The sequence below is a fragment of the Asterias amurensis genome, chromosome 2 (genome assembly GCF_032118995.1).
Source record: "Asterias amurensis chromosome 2, ASM3211899v1".
Lineage (NCBI taxonomy): Eukaryota > Metazoa > Echinodermata > Asteroidea > Forcipulatida > Asteriidae > Asterias > Asterias amurensis.
This window is the reverse complement of record NC_092649.1, coordinates 25,473,927-25,493,504: the sequence shown is the minus strand read 5'-3', so window position 1 is coordinate 25,493,504 and position 19,578 is coordinate 25,473,927. Positions and strand designations below refer to the sequence as shown.

Below are 19,578 nucleotides of genomic sequence, written 5' to 3'. Positions count from 1 at the left end.
ATTATAATAATAATAATAATAATAATAATAATAATAATAATAATAATAATAATAATAATAATAATAATACAGCATTTAATTAAGAGCCTTTTCCAGCTGCTGCAAAGCCCTACAACAAAACAAATGAAAACCACAGAGGAAACATTCAACAAACAATGTTTTAAGATGCTTTTTAACAGCAAAAAGGAAGTCATACATGTATGTATTGGCTTAAGAGCGAGATATTGAGTTCCAGATTTTAGGAGCAATATATGAGATAGAACGGTCTCCAGCCCTTAGAAAATTTCAGGAGTGGAAATAAAGTATTAAGAGCCTTATTTGAGACATTGATCTTGAGGTTAAGCTTAGTGGTTTCTTCTTCCCTGCCTTTTACCTCATTGGGCCCCAGTTCCAATCTCACCCCAGACCAGACCGAAAAGTAATCATTGTTAATTTGTTAATCACCAAACTTTGCGATTGCGGCGCATGTCATCGGCTGGAGGTACGAGTCAGGCTTGAACTTTCCCCCCATTATTATTATTACTGGTTTATTATTGTTGCAGTCCAAAAGACAGATTTACAAAATACAGATTTACATTTTTTGTATAAATAATTTAAAAAGCACGGGAGAATATTTATACATAAGAAACATTAAAAATGTGTTATTATCTGTACTGTTTAAACAATCTGTGCAGCATGCTGTAGCTATTTAGCTTTTTCTCTTGTCTTACTGCTGGGCCAGTAAAAATGTGGAGCTAAAATAAAAGCTGTGTGGTCTGGTGGACTTTCCCTCAAGCCTTGTACAGTCCAATGTACTTTTGAAGGTTCTGTGGTTTTGGGTGTGTTCGATTAGCTTCCCCGGGTCGACCCCGGTGTGTGGCGTTTTCTTTTTCCAGGACGAACGTGTGCAGATAATTACCCATGTTCGTCCTGGAAAAAAAAAAAACGCCACACATCAAGGTCGACCCAGGGAAGCTAAACGAACGCACCCTTTATTATCAAAACAATTCTCTAACTAGACATTAGGTGTTTGTGAACAAACACAAAGCTGTTCCGTGTTCTTTTGCTTGGATTATGTGCTAAAATGACCAAGGAGCCTATAACTGAAAAAAAGTTTGAAAATGTTGAATAGTACTTAAGATATGGTCCCACTTCCAGTTGACACGGAAGAAGAGGTCAAAATGAGATCACGGTTTTTCCCAACAAATTTTAAGTCCTAAGGAGTCTATAACTGAAGAATTTGTTTTAATCGGTTGTGTAACTCTTGAGATATGGTCCCACTTCCGGTTGACCCGGAAGTAGAGGTCAACTTGATGTCACAGTTTTCCAAAATTAATGTCCATGCCCCACGGAGTCTTCACTACAGTGTAAAAATTGGTCCTGCACTTCTTGAGATATGGTGTTGCAAGGATTTTCAGTCACTCGTCAATAGAGGGCGGTATATAAGATAAGTGGTCCCTAGTTGAATAATGTAAAAACTTGCATTTGACTCAGGATTGTTTGATTTGGTTGGTTTCTTGAGTTCATGCCAGTATCTTTAGAGTCCATTGCCATGTGACAAACTACTTAAGGATAATATCCTTGTATTTGGTTGGTGGTTTGATGTTTGATCTTGTTCGAGTGGATTTTACTGAACTCGTAATCACCAAACTCTGCACCTACGATCACCATTTTCGGCTTAATGTGCATGCGCGGAATAAAATGTGCGAGCTTGGAAGCACACAAACAAAAGAAAACCCTGCTAAGCAGTGTATTTTGCTTGACGTAAGCGCAGAATTCACTGCTTCTGCTAAGCACTGAATCTTTGCTTCCAGAGCAGAGCACGACATTGGGCCCATTTGCACAAGATTTTTCATAAGGTTTATTGCGATCCAGAACCGCAATGCATTTTGGGAAGGAATATGGGGCGGTTACTATGCAGTTTCTACGACTCGCGCTCGCAATGCCCTCTCTTGAAATTTTGCAATTCGCAATAAAACCTTAATAGGCAAGTTCCCATCATGATAGGCCTGGGTGACTAGTGAAATTTACAAACTCAACTAATCGCCCCCTCAAACCCAACTACGACGCTTGTCACGATAAATTACGGATTCTCAAGACTTGTGCCGCAAAGTGTTGCAAGCGCACGTTATATTATATGTTGCGAATAGTAAGAAGCAACACAACCAGTGTTTCACCAGACAGGTAGTCGGGACAATTTTTGTAGTCAACGTTTGAGCACGATTATAACAGAGTAGAGAAAAATAGTAGTCGCGACTCAAATAATAATTTGTAGTCGTAACTCAAATAATAATTTGTAGTCGCGACTTTAACACTAAAGCACACTAGTCGCCCCGGCCTACTTTTGCACGTAAGTAAACCACGGGTATTATCCTGAGCATGCAAATTAAATTTTTAAGTCACTGTTGTTTTCAGTTTTGCAGGACTTGAGCACAATTAGTCAACTGTAGCTTTTTTTATTGCGAATTGTGACGCTCAAGAACACATTCCCTTTTAAGCTGTTAAATACGCTTAGCGTAAGCACAATTCCATGATTACGTAAGCGATGCGATTCTTTCCTTTAAAAGCCATTGGCCCTGGACCAAACTACACTAAAAGATTTTTAAACACAAAAAGCAGCTAAACACAGCAAATACAAGTACAAGTTGTGAATCAAGGTATTCTGCTGATCTGCAATTTTTTTTAAAGCAAAGTGTTTTGCCTATTGATTATATAAGCAGCTCTATAACATTCAGCCACTATTCTGCTCAATTTATGCTTTTTTATAAAGCAAAATGTTTTGCCTATTCATTATAAGCAGCTTTATACAAATGACCCACTCAACCACAAGAGAAACGTCAGCATAATAAAATCGCTGCTTTTGTATTCCTGCCAAAGAGTTTTTGTATGTCATGGTATAATTTCCGAAAAGAAAGCGAAATACTTGAATTAGTTTAGGCAAATGGTCCCCGGCGCAAACAAGGTGACTTCACCCGTAAATGATTCAAAATCCCTGGCGTTCTATTTTCGTCGTTCACGCTCGTCGCCTGAAACGAAGCCGGTCAACTCGGTCCCAAACCAACTCGGTCCCAGTCATACGTTGACAGTTTTTTCACTAATTTCTCAAAAACTACAACACCACAGCAAGTAATATATTAAGGGAAGCTTTTAACTATCATTATCTTCAAACTGTTTTAGTTTAGTGTAAATGTGTGGACACGGTGGTGTGTCGTCGTCGTCAAAAACCCCTATTCAATTGCGCACGTCCGTTAAACGAAAACCCTATGCCTTCGTGTACGTCCAGAACTCGGTTAGGAAACGAATAAAAGGAGAATTTGCTGTGGTCCAGAACGTAAGTAAAAAAACAACAAAAGGAGACTTGAGTAGACTTCTCTCAAGAAGTGAAAACTCATGATAGGTACATACTGAATTGCATTGACCATACAGAATGTTTAACAATAACATGGAAGCGACTGCATCCAGTTATATTCAAATGCGTATACTCATCTCAAGAAGTCACAATTTATGATAGGTACATACTGTATGGCATTTACCAAAGAGAATATTTAAGAATAGCATTGAAGCGACTGCATCCAGTTATATTCAAATGAAGATTACGTGGTTAATTAATTAAGATTTTAATTTTGTTTTGCATTTAGAGTAAAGCTTATGTTCTAAGCTACAATTTGGTATAATAAACTCACTCTTTCGTATTATGGTTAGGGAGATTAGGCTTAAAGAAAAAACGTGTACAAATGCAATGGGGTTTTGGCGAGAAACAAAGAATAATAATAAAAATAATAAAAATCTCGACGAAAACAATACCTGTTCCGACGGTAGGTCGGAACAGCTAACAAGAATGAAATAAAAAATCCTGGCCCCGATACTCTCCCACCAATTGTTTTTAAAATTCTATTCAAGATGAAAAATGTTACCCTGAAACTTGAAGATAAAATAATTAATCACGCCTTACCTTGTGATCGGAAGCAGTGGGCACATTCTCTATTGCCTGCAAAAGGCATAGAGAGAAAGAAATTAAAAATATACAGGTTTGGTATAATACTTTCTCTTTAAAATTTCCCAGATCTTTTGCCCAAGTGTAGTTTTGAATCTCAAGCAGGTGAATTTAAAGACACCTGAAAGGATTATTTATTCAAAACTGTTGATTTTAAACACAATTTTTATGATTCAAGTCGCCCCCCTAACTTCTTCCCCTCAGTGATAAATCTAGCATATGATCATATAAAATTGTTGACTCCTTTTTACAAAAAGCAACCCCTCAAAACAGGTCACAATAGCACCCTCAAGTGTCCTCTTTCCTATTCTGAAAACTGTGTGGTGGTGTGATCTTTAGTCTTCATTTACAATTATTTTACTGAAGGTATACATGTACATGTAAACTGGTCGCTAGCGACGGGTCAGCGCATGAAATAGTTTTAAACCAGTAGTTTTAAATACTGTGGACTATAAGGCAAACTGTGCTGACATACCTTAACCCAGCCCCCGGTGACAACTTTCTGGAAGCGCATGTTGGTTTTGATGGAGTCCAAGATAAGTAAAGTGCTGTCATTGGTCTTACTGTTGGACCTATTAAAAGAAATTATATAGCGTGAACAATAACCAAGAAAACAATAACTTTTTTTTTTAATTTGGGTTTTTACCCATACACCGATGTATGTTAGCACTGTATACTCAGTACTTTTTCGAGTCCTGTGAAAAATATCACAGGCATGTTACTCGGGTGGGATTCGAACCCACGACCCTTGCAATTCTAGAGCAGTGTCTTACCAACTGGACTACCAAGATTGCCCAGTAGCTAGAGGCAGTTCGAATCCCATGTTATGGCAGCGGGTACCGCAATGATATCATAGATGTTGAATTTGAATCGAGGATAACAAATAATAATTTTGGTTTTTACCCATCCACCGATGTAACAATTTTATAGCCATTCCATCTAGATCATGGCAATCAGCAACAAGAGGCAAATTAGTTCTACAGTTGTTAGTAGGATGTGAAACTTTGCATGGTGGAATTATAACCAAGAGAGGTTTACGGTAAGACATGTGAATATCTCTTTAGAATAGCGTTGGTTCTGAAAAGAACCGGCAATTAACAACTCAATGTTTCGATCAGTATGCTCTGATCGTCTCTGATCGATTCTGTCCCAGGAGAATGCTCGACTCTGTTGCCAGAAAACTGTATTTATATAAAATAATAATTAATAAATGCTTGAAAATCTAAAAAATCATGTAACTTTATTACAGTTCTTTCATTTCATCTTAGATAATATAGCATTTGAAGAATTACTGTTAATATTGTTGCCCATCACAATACCATGGTATTTGCATTTTTGGCAAAAAGGGTGCAGTTATAACCACATAGTCTTTCATGTAATTGGTTTCCCTCCCAATAACATACCCTCTTTGTTTGGAATGGAGTTGGGAAGATGACGACCTCTCAGGGACACTCGAAGTAAACTCTAGATTATTCCTGAGCTCACTGATAACCTGAAATATTGCAGCATAATAAGTAATGAATATTATCATAATAACATCACGCTGAACAGATATTATTAGTTATCACACATATGAGAGTAGAAAGGGTAAGATATAGCACTTCTGCATCCAATATCCAACTTGGCATTTGACCTCCTTGGACACACATGGCAGTGCCATTTGAGCAGTGTTGTTGATAAGCTGTACTACCACTCCAAACCATTCAGGTGGTTTTGAGCTGTGCATGCACTGTACCTATGTGCATTACTATAGCCGGATGGTTTCAGATGGTCAGCAACCTTTCAAACTAATCCTGTAGTGTCTCGACATAGTGTATATGGTAACCTTGTAGCCAGGGACATATTGGTCACCCCCACACCGCCTGGTATCACTCAAAATTATGACATAGTGGGATCCTTGATGCACCACTTAAAACAATTCTCATAGGATTCTGTACCAGCTGCACCACCATTTAAAGCCATGTTGGGAACCAACTGTGTGCACATTTATCAAACCATTCGCCCTGAATTAAGTTGAACCTATTGTAAACGTTGTTTTGATATATGTACCTCTACTGCATCATCCTTCTTGACCGACTGTAGGATGAACTTAATAATAACAGGGTGGTCTCCAAGCTCTGCCGATACCAGGGTCTGCAATGCAGCATTACGCACCTTCAAATTACAAATGAAATAGAATTAGTGGCCTGACCTTTCGACCCTAGCAGAGTCTTTCTCAAAGGCTAAATGACAACGCAAAACACATAGTTAGGTGTACGGGCGCCTTTTGGGGATTTTCCTTCTGAATTCTTTTCTCTACAAAGGCATCTTTAGGCCTACATGCTTGGAAAATATTACAAAAATTCTTAAATCAAATTTGATGTGAAAAATAGTTATCATCTGTTGAAATATTATATAAAACAAAAGAGTTTAGATGGTAAAAATAAAAACTAAGAATGAAAGAGTATTTTAAGTATCTTAGGATTAAAACACTAGTTTACCTCAATCATCAGGTCATAGGTCAAATTGAGATTAGTGAGTGCATCCAGGATTGGAACGGTGAGGTCACTGCTACTCAGTAACAACTCCCTAGGACAAACCATAAAAGAATTTACTGTTAACAATTAATGTTAATGGCAAACGAAACTGAGCCCATCAGAGCTCATATCCATAACAAAATGTCAAAAAAACCTCATCTGCAATAGTTTGATTTCCCCTTAAAGAAAAACAAGCATAATATCCCATAGGGATAGCTAACAGACCATTCCACGATAAAAAAAAAACAGAAGAAAAGAAAGAAAATAATGGTTATTGGGAAATAATGTTTGCCCTTGGGTACGTTGATCCGGAGGTCCTTGGTTCAAGTCCCGCTTCAGTCAATTTTGTCTTTGTTCAAAACCCCAAACTATTTACAAAACCTACCTAGTTTCCTTTGTGGTTTATTTCTAGAAAGTGTAAATTTCGTGTAAATTTGGTAACCGTTACTCACTGTAGCTTAGTGGCGACTGAAGTGTGTTCCTTGTCACTGACCACCTCTGGAATGCAAGAGATAATCTCTCGCTGAACAGAGACTGAGGAAACACTGACCATCTCTAACATCTTATCAGTCATCTCCTAGGAGGGAATACATCAATAGTGGTGTCAGTACGATTTAAAAATTTGCATAGTGGTAGTACTAGTACTAGAGAGGCTTGCAGTGTTGACGATCCGACCTATGTTTACATTCAAACCGCCCTCTGTTGACAAAACACTATATACGACATGTTTCGCCGGGCACTGAGTTGCGTAGTCATAGTAAGATTGCGTACACTTTCTAGCTGGCTGCCAAAAAACAAAGGTTTTGCCCGGCGGTATGCGCTCGAATCATGTTATGATTTTCGTGTGACGTCAGAGGTCACATCGTCTATAAAACCATGCGAATATCTTTTTTTTTTTAAGCATTGCTGGTTCTGAAAAGAATCGGTGGTTAACCTACTTAGACATTAATTTTGTTTTGTGTACCGGGCAATTAAGATAAGCATTGGCATTCAAACTCCAGAAAATATTGACTGTTAATCCCTCAGTGTTTGTATTACCTGGCTATTCAGCACTCTGTCCAACCAGCGGAACTGGTTCAGAATGAGTCGTGGTAGATTGGAAGCTTCTGTGTAGTCAAACATGCTACTGCAGGTAACAAACATGAAATATATTGGAAATGGTACATGATGTCTCCTGTGGTTTAGTGATAGAACTCCAACCTAGGCAGATTTCACACAGAGCTAAGATGGATCTTAAAAATTGTGTAACAATGTTAATAGACCTTTCCCATGAAATATGTACATTGCACATAGCGCATGCGCACTAACATTATGGTTGGCAAAATGAGGGAACATTGCGCTGGTTTGTATGCGGCTTATGGCTGCGTGACGCAGAACGTGATGGTGCGTCTGCTTAGTGCACATCACTAAGGCGTTTGCCAACCAATAGAGTCTGTTCACATCGGGGATATATTTAGCGTATTTGTCTATGAAAACAGGATTGAAAACATGAAGGTCTGCCAACAGGGTGAGAGGAAGGTGGTCATAGTAAAAGACCAAGCACATCACTTACTTTAGGATCATCTTTTTTTATGATCTTTTTTTATACTATCTTTTTTTTCCATATAAATGAAAGCACTGGTTTGACGCCGAACGTGATTGTGCGTCTGCTTAGTTCACATCTCTATGGCGTTTGCCAACCAATAGGGCCTGTACACATGTAAGCACATTTCATGGAAAGGGTCCATGAAGACAGGATTGAAAACGAGAAGGTCTGCTAACAAGGCGAGAGGAAGGTGGTTATACTAAAAGACTAAGAACATCACTAGCTTTAGGTTAATACTAGCTTTTAAAAAAATTAAAATGTTAGTATGGAATTAATAAATTTGTCCTTACTCTTGGTCTTCCATGAATTCTGGAAGCTTTTCCAGCAGGACATTGACCAGGGAAGGCTGAAAAGAAAAAAACGCACATTAAAAATGGCAAATACTGGTGTATTTAAATTCATCTCTAAAGATAGCGACTGAAAAAGTTTAACACATTTTAGAGTTTCTTAATAAGCCATTTGCGTGTTAGATTTCAATATTGTCTGGTACAATGACGTGCTTGATCACAAGTTACCACTGATCTGTTGAGTGAGCTGTCGATAGTATAAAACAATGCTCCGGATTTTCAGCGACCACTTTTTGCAATGAAATTTTCACATGTTAGTTTTATTGTATCTACATTTTTATAGGATAAAAACAACTGGTAATTTCTCAAAATGATGTTTAGCATTGATCTGTTTCAGAGTGAGCAGTTGATAGTATAAAACATTGTGAGAAATCGTTCCTCTGAGATAACAAATTTGTGCAACATAGGGTGTTTTTCTTTCATTATTCTTTAGCAACTTAACAACCAAAAGAAAAGAAAAAAACGCACATTAAAAATGACAAATCCTGGTGTATTTAAATTCATCACTCAAGATATTGACTGAAAAAGTTTAACACAGTTTAGAGTTTCTTAAAAAGCCTTTTCCCCAAAATGTTTTACCTGAAATTCGTCAATTCCAAGTAACAATCGCATGAGACTGTCCTGACTTCCACTTCTCGCACTGTCAATTGAAAAAAAAGAATCAAATTTGTGACACCTCACATCAAAATCAGGCATGCACTTTTAAGATGCATGAAAATGAAATTCAAAGTGAAGACAGCTGAAACAGTCTTGAATTCAATGTGATGTGATGTGTATTTGCTTTGTGGTAACACCATGAGTATATCTACTTTGCTGTGTGGATAACTTTCTTTTAAGATCTTGCCTTGCTATTTATTATGCTATTTTTCAATTTATAATGAGTAAATTTTTGAAACTGTCAGGCTTATTAAATACTAATTAATAAATTTGTCCAACCCCAAAAATTAAATACTAACTGGGCGGATGGTAGGAAATCGGCTGGGTTTATACTACTCTTGCTTTGTAGGGGGCTCTTTTGGGATTCTTTGTTATTTACTTCACTGCCGCGGAGTGCGTTCTTAATTGATCTCAATATTTCAACTAGCCTGCTCTAGTATTAAATGTCAGTCTCCAGTTGTAGTTTGGTCTATTAATTTGGATCAAATGTGTAAACAGTTTATAGCTTTGACCTTGGCCAATGGCAAGACACCTATTAACCAGACTATGCTTCTCTTCGCCACTGTGTCAAGTTGGAACCCACAAGCACTGTCTCAGTAGTGTCTCATAACTGATTAATTGAACGTTGTATTTACCTCTCACAATCAGTAGCTGTTGCTGTCGGCAATAAGCTGTATTTAAATCTGCAACAATAATAGAAAAACATCAAATTGTTATAGAAACAAACGCATTTGTTTTGCATCGGTAGGCCATTCAACAAAGCATCAAAGACCACTAAGACTCAGATGTCAGAAACAGGCATACCATACATATAAGGCATTTGCAAGAGCACAGTAGATGAGGTTGGGTATAGATAATGTTTGATACACTTCTTAAATGTTCATAGAGAGTCAGATTCCCTGATTGAGACGGTGAGTGCCCTCCAGGTGTGGGGAGCAAAATGAGAGGAGGTGCGACTTTATGCATTTTTTAGAAGTTTGATTGAGTTGGGTTCCTTGAGTTGAGTAGTGTTGGGTGCTGAGCGGATGCTGAGCGAAGGCTTGAGCGGCCACGCCGGTGGGGAGACAGGCAAGAGGATAAATAGCCAGGTGCTGTGTTGTTGAGGCATTTATACACATAAACCATTATGTCATTGATGCGATATCTTCAACTCTGGGTCGATAGAAACCTTCCAGAAACAGTTTGTTGCAGTTATCAGACTTGGCATTACATGCAGACCATGGATGCCATGGCAGAGATCTTCAAATTAAACTTACCTTACAGGATCTTCAATGTGATTTTGAATCCCAGTTGTGAATTCCTCTATGACCTACAAGCCAAAAATCAATAAAAAATGTCACACACAAAAAATAAGGCATTTAAAGCCATTGGACCCTTTCAGTAAACAGTGTTGTCCAAGGCCCACACTTTGTGTACCACAACTTCTATATCAAATAACAAACCTGTGAAAATTTAGGCTCAATCGGTCATCGGAGTCGGGAGAAAACAATGGAAAAACCCACCCTTGTTTCCGCGCGTTTCGCCGTGTCATGACATGTGTTTAAAATAAATCCGTAATTCTCGTTAACGAGAATTTATATTGTTTTGCTGTTTTCTCAAAAAGTAAAGCATTTCATGGAATAATATTTCAAGAGAAGTCTTTCACCATTGCCTTCTGTAAACCTTGTAAGTTATTTGTAAATCTGTGAACTTTTATTTTTTTTCTGAACCGAAAGGGTCCAATGGCTTTAAAGAGGCTTTGTTTTCTTGAATGAAGCAGGTCTGTTGGTCGCTGTACATGGAGTTATGAACTCTCACCCAGTCCCTGCACGCACACACACTCTCCATAGACTGATATGGAGGGAGGGCGCGTACTTCAAGTTTTACAGGGCAGAAACCAATATAAGTAAGGACGCATCCTCTAGAAGGCAGGCTTGTGGAGAACAAGTGTACGCATGCATACTGTCTGTCAGGCAGACAAGCAATGAAAATAGAAAGAAGAAACGACGGACAAACAGATTGACCAGACAGAAACGATGCAAGATAAAAGAGAGTGCAAACAAGAAATTACATGCCGTATTTTTCCCTAAGTAGCAAATTTTGACACCTTGTTTCTAAACGTTTTATAAATCTCGGCACAGAGATTCAAGACAGGAGCACTTAGTAGAGCATAGTGCAACAAAACTCTCTCTGAAAAAAAGACACACTGGATATGAAATTTCTCCAAAGTTTACATTTTTGTTTGCATATTTGAAAGATGGAAACCACAAAAAGGATTGAAAAATGGTTTATCGACTCACCTGTTTTTGATCTGCCGAATGCTTCAACGCTTTACCAAGATTCAACTGGAACATGGCTTGATCAACACCTTTAAAAAAAAACTCATTGTGTGTAAGTCATGCATAGTAGGCATACATGAGCGCCCTTGTAGGGTATTTAACACAATAAAACATTGGACAAAAAAATTGCTTAAGCACGAAAATAGCTCGCTTATTTTACACATGTTACTGACCAAAATGTCATGCCATATACATTGCTTGTGACTGGTATTTAGCTGTTGTTTACCTAGCATAACCATTGAGTGGATTCTTGGCCGGTAATCTGATTTTACTAAGCAAGGATTTCTTTGCTTAAGCGAAATTTTGTGCTTAAGCCCTGAGCGCTGAATATTGGAATAAACAGGTTGCAGTTCAGTATCAGTTGCTCCCCACATAATAATAATCCATTGTATAAATGGAGGAAGAAAACAGACTCTTCCATGGTTGTACCTTAAAACAAAGTAAGGTGATCCCCTGGCTGTCGCTTCACAGATTCTAATGTAAACTTAGGTGTGATCCATGGCTAAACGGCAGTTAACGGTTGTATGGTTTCTGACTGGCACCCTCGGTATTGACAAAATAGGGAGATCGCCAACATAGGGCTAGATAGCTCAGTTGGTAGAGCATTGGCACGTTAATCTGGAGGTTGTTGGTTCAAATCCCGCTTTGGTAAATTTTTCTTTGTTCAACCCCAAATTGTTTAAAAGGGGGGTATGGGTGCATGGACTTACTGAGCTCATTGGGAAAGTCACCAGACATGAGCACGAAACCTGCCTGCTTCACCATCTCACCAAAAGTTGAGTCATCTACCAGCGGTGTTGGTACAGGCTTATCAATCACTTTGCTTCCAGTGTTCTTCTTGCTTCTCTTAGGACCTGCAAATAATTCATTATAAGTTGCTTTGTTTAAAATGACACCTTTTTTCTTCAAGTTGGTAGAGTTTTTAAAGGCAGTGGACACTATTGGTAATTGTCAAAGACTAGCCTTCACAGTTGGTGTATCTCAACATATGCATAAAATAACAAACATGTGAAAATTTGAGCTCAATCGGTCATCGAAGTTGCGAGATAATAATGAAAGGAAAATAACCCTTGTCACATGAAGTTGTGTGCGTTTAGATGGTTGATTTCGAGACCTCAAGTTCTAAACTTGAGGTCTCAAAATCAAATTCGTGGAAAATTACTTCTTTCTCGAAAACTATGGCACTTCAGAGGGAGCCGTTTCTCACAATGTTTTATATCATCAACCTCTCCCCATTACACGTCACCAAGAAAGGTTTTATGCCAATAATTATTTTGAGTAATTACCAATAGTGTCCACTGCCTTTAATCTAAAATAGGCCCTGACATAATCCAACGTAACTAGGCATTCTCCGCTTACACAGCTAGCGCAGAAATGTGGCCTTTGCACAGTAAGCGGCGAATGTTGATCGAATTCGTAACTGCAGAATTCAACGGTTAGCAGAGCTATGATATTGGGCCTTGATGATTTGATGCTCTCTACACCACACAAACACGACACACTAACAAAGCCGAGACTTACCTGGGGAGGCATGAGTTGAAGCACTTTTTCGCTTGGTCTTGGCTTTTCCCATCTTGACTTTGTTGCAGCAAACTTCCTAAAAAAATGACTATATCAGAAAAGTTGGCAATAAGATTAAGATAAAAGTAACAAACATAATGAGGACTAAAAAAATGTTAGCACTCTATGCTATCCCAAATCCTGAGGTATATTTACCATTTCATTCAAATCAGGCTTTGACTTGATTATTGGTGGTAGGTGTAGCATGGAGGAAGGAAGAGACCTACTTCAGAAACTAAGGCTCCTACAAGGGAACCTTACTAGAAGTAGGAAGAGACCCTTCACTCTATGAGTGTATAACACTTCTCTCTAACGTCATGATGGCGTTGAATTCTACATCTACATCTACGCTGGTACTCAGCAAAGTCCACTTCTGGATTTAAATAGCTGAATCATTTTGAGACGGAACTGTTTTTCGGTCACAGTGACACTGGGACTGTCACTCAATGACTCAGTCAGTGTCAGTGTCATCATTATTGGCACTTACATTTATGATTTACAACAGAACACTAGACCCCATAATTATTTTATGACAGGTCAGCTCATCGTACGTGTACACACTTGTTTCTTACTTTATCAAAAAATCAATCAAGAAGAGTTCCCTACATCAAAGTATGATAAAATATAAAGACTACAGACGGTTATCAATGAATTTTGCAATACTAATGTCAGTCATACCTGATAATTTGAGATTATGTCGTAGTTTTCGGAACAGATTCACAGCAGATCAAGCTGGAGTGGTTGCTGAGGAGGGGAAGTCCCTGTACATCATCAGTCATATTCCGCGCGGTAAACTTATGCGGTGGTGGGACACGAATGCCTGGAATTAACGTCTGGATACCGTAATTTAACGAGCACCCGACTATACCCCAAACCGCGAGGTGTATAGTGTGCCAAAGAGGCGATAAATATTTATGTGGCGATCGCGGTCTTTCGCATCTATCATTTTTTTTCAGAATCCAATCTTTTATCGAAAAGACAAACTCCCAAATCGTCTTTATATGAAACATTTGCAAAATGACTTTGTTTTCCGGTATTTATGTGGTACCCCTCTTGTTCTCTGCGCCGACCGATAAGCACTGTTTATGGAGTTGCCTTAAAGGAACACGTTGCCTTGGATCGGACGAGTTGGTCAAAACAAAAGCGTTTGTAACCGTTTTTTATAAAATGCATATGGGTAGAAAGATGTTGTAAAAGTAGAATACAATGATCCACACAAGTTTGCCTCGAAATTGCGTGGTTTTCCTTCTACTGTGCGAACTAACACGGTCGGCCATTTATGGGAGTCAACATTTTGACCCCCATAAATGGCCGACGTGTTAGTCGACGAGGTAAACGGAAAACCACGCAATTTCGAGGCATGTTTGTGTGGATCATTGTATTCTACTTTTACAACATCTTTCTACCCATATGCATTTTATAAAAAACGGTTACAAACGCTTTTCAAAGACCAACTCGACCGATCCAAGGCAACGTGTTCCTTTAAGGCATATTTCGGTCAAAATATTCATCATCATTATCATTAGGATGGGGTTATTATAATTATATGGAATAAGCTAACCCCACTACTGGACACAATTTTTTCCTTGTAAATCAAAAGTGCCACTGAGTGCTTTCCAATGGAGAAATGTTTTCAACATGGGCCTAAATTTATTTTTAAAAGGGAATTCTTTAAGAAATCGGGAAAATTTAAGGAATGGCAATTCTAGCCTGTATTACAGGAACACAATTGCCGGATATGTGCTTTGGCAAGCAACAGAATGTAAGTCATAACTACGTCATCACTTGGTGCATCCTATCCAGACATATAATGCAAAAAAAAAAAAATCTGTGAACATTTTGACTCAATTATAGTCATCGAAGTTGCTAAGTAAAAATAAAAGAATAAACTCTGTTGCACAAATTTGTGTGCTTAGATGCGTAAAAAAGGCCTAAAGTCTTTCAATAAAAAAGTAAAAAATTACCTGTTTCTCAAAAACTACGTTTTTTTTCAGAAGGGGTCGTTTTCAGGGTTTTAGTGATAATAATTATTTTGAGTAATAAACATTACAGTCCAGTGCGTCATTTGTGGTAAACCATGGAGGTCTTTTTCTACCTCCCTGGTTAAACGCTTCTGCTCTTATGGTTTATGTTCTTGTAATTTTGCTTGCTAATCATACCATAGAGCAAATACTTGGCTCAGAAAATGCGCGCACCGTACCAATAGGCCAACCCATGATGCTTATTTTTAAGAAGAAACAAAATCCAAATTACTTTAGTTCATTGTTGTTTAGTCCCTTCCAGAGTTTTCATTGTCTCGCAAATTCCCTGTATTCTTTGAACCGAGACTTGCGTCTGTTATAGGCAAACCTCTTATCATGCAAATGAGAAGATTCCGCCATTTACGTATAGAAATGCATTGCTTTATATTTGGCAACGACATGGCTCTGTGGTGAACGTCTGAGACACCGGCAGAACACAGGTTGTATTTTTTGTCACAGGTAGGCATACGGACGCAGCCGCTGGTCTAGTCTGCTAAGATTTATAAAACAATCTCTCTCTGCCTTCTGATAAGAAAACTAGCATAGTATTCTACATAAACCTCAGCAAGTGGGTGTCTTATTTTAGCAGCAGTGCAAACGGCTCCAATTTGTGTTAATACAAGGCAACATCAGGGCAGTGTGACATTCCAACTTTTGCCTCGGGTTCTGCGAGGCCGACCAGGGAAGGGAGCCTCTACTAGAAATCATACCCAGCTTTTTTAAGTAGAGTTTTTGGTTTGGGCCAAGCACTGCGAAGTCAGAACTTTGTTTGGCGAAGATGGCACTGAAATAACTCTTATTACCACTACCACAGGAAAAGACTAACTCGGCCCGGACCAGGGAGCTCCACCAACGGCACAGCAAGAGCAGAGCTCCACGCCCATCCCGGCGGGAGCAGCGCCGCAAAACCCAGCCAAGCGACGATGGCTACTGCCGCCGTTTATTCAACCAAAGAGACAACGGAAGGTGTGTTGCTGCAATGAAATTCAAGGTAAAACCTGATAATTTTAGCAAACTTTATTGTCAAACTAAGTTCGGATAACTTTCCGTATGGCGCCACCATTTGTTCACTCATTTTTACAAAAAGGGATATCTCATTGAGGTAATTTAGATACTATATTATTTCATTTCAAATGAAAAAGTGGTGGCGCCATACGGAAACTTTTCCCTAAGGGCTTAATACAACTGAATTTACTGATTGTCAAGTATATTGCGAAGAGTTTAATCATTTGGGCGAGTGTTCGCCCGCGTGATTGATCGAAGCAAGAAAAGGTCGGTCCATTATTGCTTGGGCTTTTGGTGTTTTTGTTGTTGTTGCGGTAAACGGAAAAATATCCGACCGTCAATTAAAGGCAGTGGACACTATTGGTAATTACTCAAAATATTTATTAGCATAAAGGCCCGGTCACACAGGCCCCGATAACGAGAACGATAAAAATGCACGCCCTCGATTGGTTGAAATGCTCCACGCAGAATACGCCCACGCTCATTCAACCAATCGAGGGCGTGCATTTTTATCGTTCTCGTTATCGTTCTCGTTATCGTTCTCGTTATCGGGGCCTGTGTGACCGGGCCTTAAAACCTTTCTTGGTGACGAGTAATGGGGAGAGGTTGATGGTATAAAACATTGTGAGAAACGGCTCCCTCTGAAGTGCCATAGTTTTCGAGAAAGAAGTAATTTTCCACGAATTTGATTTAGAGACCTCAAGTTTAGAACTTTAGGTCTCGAAATCAACCATCTAAACGCACACAACTTCGTGTGACAAGGGTGTTTTTTCTTTTCATTATTATCTCGGAAGTTCGATGACCGATTGAGCTCAAATTTTCACAGGTTAGTTACTGTATGCATATGTTGAGATACACCAACTGTGAAGGCTAGTCTTTGACAATTACCGATAGTGTCCACTGCCTTTATAGGACCGATAAAACAGCAATGTGAAAGGAAAACAAATGAAATGTGTTAAGTCAATCGAAATAAATTGTGTTCCCTCGAAATTTTATTTGGATCCCTCGAAATATTAATATTTTGTTCCTACAAAATATATTAATGTTCAGGTTTGCCCCCTCCGAATGAGATCGAAAAAGTATACAAATGAATGGGGGAAAATACGACAATGATCCGATTTAACTTTAAGATTTTTTGCATTTATTGTGCAAACAGATTTTAGTGTCAAAGCAGAGTGCATGCAACTTTTAGGGATGTTATCCCATACATTTCTGATAGTGGCCTGATTTATGAAGGAGTTAAACATAGTGAAATATTTAAAGAAAAACAAAGTTAAAACAACTGATGTCAGTAGGCCTATAAGGCTTTTAGGATTGTTGTACTTTCACTGGGTTCTTTTATTGATGCGTTTTGTCTAAGGCACAGTTCCACTGATTGGTTAATTTTGGCCACAGGCTTCAAGAACCGTAGTTAATCCCGAGCTGGGAGTAGCACAGCGGATATACGAGGTACATCTGTTGGGCCGAATTCACAATGGAATTATGTGTATCAATATTTGCTAAGAAAAGTGTAATGTCACAGTATTGTCATTCGTCTTGATCTTAGAGTTTTATTAAAGTTCATGTTCCGTTTACCGCCGTAGGCCTATACGTCAACTTGGCGTGACCAAATTATTTGTGTTATTACGCAAGAGGGACATGGCCATGTTAAAGTAGGCTTAAGCAACTTAGTCTCCTCATATAGAGCAAGGTAGTCTAGAAGGTAAAGTCACCTGGAAGTGGTATTTTTTCAAAATAAAGCTTTTGTCACTAATATAAAATTATGTGTTTTGATGAGTGGAATGTGAATAAACAGTTAACTAAGGTTTTAAAAAATCAGTTCTTATCTTATTTACAAATTTAAGAGTAGACCCAGACCCGAGAGGGCGCTGTTCGTGACGTCAATCGAGGCAGACTTTGCCTGTAATGCGTAGAGTAAACACAATTGCAATGTACATGTCGGACCAAGTCGTGAGTTTGTACGTTAAACAAAAAAAAACACTTTTTGAAATTTACCAACTCACGACTTGGACGTACATGTACTTTGCACGTGTGTTTACTATACGCATTGCAGGCAAAGTCTGCCACGATTGACGTCACAAAAGGGGTAGGCGGAGTCAGCCCCCCGAACAACTTTGTATATTTTTTAAACATATAAATCGTGACAAACAATTACTAAAAAAAATGTTTTATTGTTCGTAAGCATTTACTCTTATGTTTGAAAGAAAAACAAACTATTTCCAGGTGACTTTAAAGGAACACGTTGCCTTGGATCTGTCTAGTTGGTCTTTGAAAAGCGTTTGTAACCGGTTGTTATTATAAATGCATATGATTAGAAAGATATTTTAAAAGTAGAATATAATGATCCACACAAGTATCACTCCAAATTGAGTGGTTTTCCTTTTACCTCGTCGACATACACGGCCATTTATGTGAGTCAAATTTTTGACTCCCATAAATGGCCGACCGTGTTAGTTCACAAAGTAAAAGGAAAACCACGCAATTTCGAGGCAAATTTGTGTGGGTCATTGTATTCCACTTTTAAATCATCTTTCTAACCATATATGCATTTTATAGCAAACGGTTACAAACACTTTTCAAAGACCAACTCGTCGTGACACTTGTGTCCTTGAGCAAGATACTTTACTATATTGCTTCTCTTCACCCAGGGGTATAAATGGGTACCTGCGAGGGTGAAAGTTCATATTGTGTATGAAAAAGCCACAAGCGCCTTACAGGCAGCTCAGGGCTGTATACTCCCACGGGAGCTGAGAAACATTACAGGGATGTTATTGGCCCCATGACCAGGGCACTAATGTAAAGAGCATTGATACGGTTATTGTGAAAGGGCTATATAAGAATTTGTTATTATTATCCAAGGCAACGTGTTCCTTTAATAAACTAACACAGTGAGCTAATAATCAATGGTCCATTTAATTTTAAACTACTACTGTGAAAATATTTTTTTTCTTCAGATTTTGTGTGGGGGCCTAAGGGCCATTAAGTTTAATATGTCCGGGAGACCCTAGGGTCTGTAACGGTCGGGGTCGCCGCCGTTGCGTCCCCAGGCGTTGGCTTCTTGGTCCGCCTTGGTATCTTCACCACCACGGCCGCTCACCTTGCTCCGCCATTCTTCTCGGGCATCACTGAAAAACAACAATCACACAACAGAAAACTAATATGGAGGATATTAGCATGATTTTAATATTCACTGGCGTATAACTAACATTTTTACTAGATAAGCCAACGGGGGACAGACTTAATTTGAAGAGAAGTTTTGATGTTTTGAAACATTCGCATAAAAAACTGGTAATTACTCAAAATAATTATTAGCACGAAACCTTACTTGGTAACGAGTAATGGGGAAAGGTTGGTAGTATACATCATTGTGAGAAACAGCTCCTACTGAAGTGGAGTAGTTTTCGAGAAAAAAGAAATTTTCCACGAATTTGATTTCGAGACCTCAAGTTTAGAACTTGAGGTCTCGAAATCAACCATCTACACGCACACAACTTCGTGTGACAAGGGTGTCTGTTCTTTCATTAGTATCTCGCAACTTCGACGACCCATTAACCTCAATATTCACCGGTTTGTTATTTCATGCATATGTTAAGATA

The 19,578-nt window shown here is 38.6% G+C and overlaps 2 protein-coding genes across 3 annotated transcripts in view; both read right to left on the bottom strand.

The window, feature by feature from the left end:
- LOC139954390 (Fanconi anemia group D2 protein-like) overlaps positions 1-13,837 on the bottom strand; it is a 36,058-nt gene extending 22,221 nt beyond the window's left edge. The window contains exons 1-15 of the mRNA XM_071954162.1: positions 13,635-13,837; positions 12,918-13,005; positions 12,107-12,250; positions 11,358-11,425; positions 10,335-10,387; positions 9,714-9,761; positions 9,001-9,061; positions 8,365-8,420; positions 7,528-7,615; positions 6,942-7,066; positions 6,454-6,541; positions 6,023-6,127; positions 5,377-5,465; positions 4,449-4,545; positions 3,932-3,967 (exon numbers count right to left, since the gene is read on the bottom strand). Of these exons, the coding sequence (XP_071810263.1) occupies positions 3,932-3,967; positions 4,449-4,545; positions 5,377-5,465; positions 6,023-6,127; positions 6,454-6,541; positions 6,942-7,066; positions 7,528-7,615; positions 8,365-8,420; positions 9,001-9,061; positions 9,714-9,761; positions 10,335-10,387; positions 11,358-11,425; positions 12,107-12,250; positions 12,918-12,969 (1,110 nt within the window). The 5' untranslated portion in view covers positions 12,970-13,005; positions 13,635-13,837. The remainder of the gene's footprint in view (positions 1-3,931; positions 3,968-4,448; positions 4,546-5,376; positions 5,466-6,022; positions 6,128-6,453; positions 6,542-6,941; positions 7,067-7,527; positions 7,616-8,364; positions 8,421-9,000; positions 9,062-9,713; positions 9,762-10,334; positions 10,388-11,357; positions 11,426-12,106; positions 12,251-12,917; positions 13,006-13,634) is intronic.
- A 3,384-nt stretch (positions 13,838-17,221) lies between these two features.
- LOC139954383 (uncharacterized) overlaps positions 17,222-19,578 on the bottom strand; it is a 7,241-nt gene continuing 4,884 nt past the window's right edge. For both annotated transcript variants that reach the window (XM_071954151.1, XM_071954152.1), the window contains exon 4: positions 17,222-19,107. In XM_071954151.1, coding sequence (XP_071810252.1) covers positions 18,987-19,107 — 121 coding nt within the window. In that variant the 3' untranslated portion in view covers positions 17,222-18,986. The remainder of the gene's footprint in view (positions 19,108-19,578) is intronic.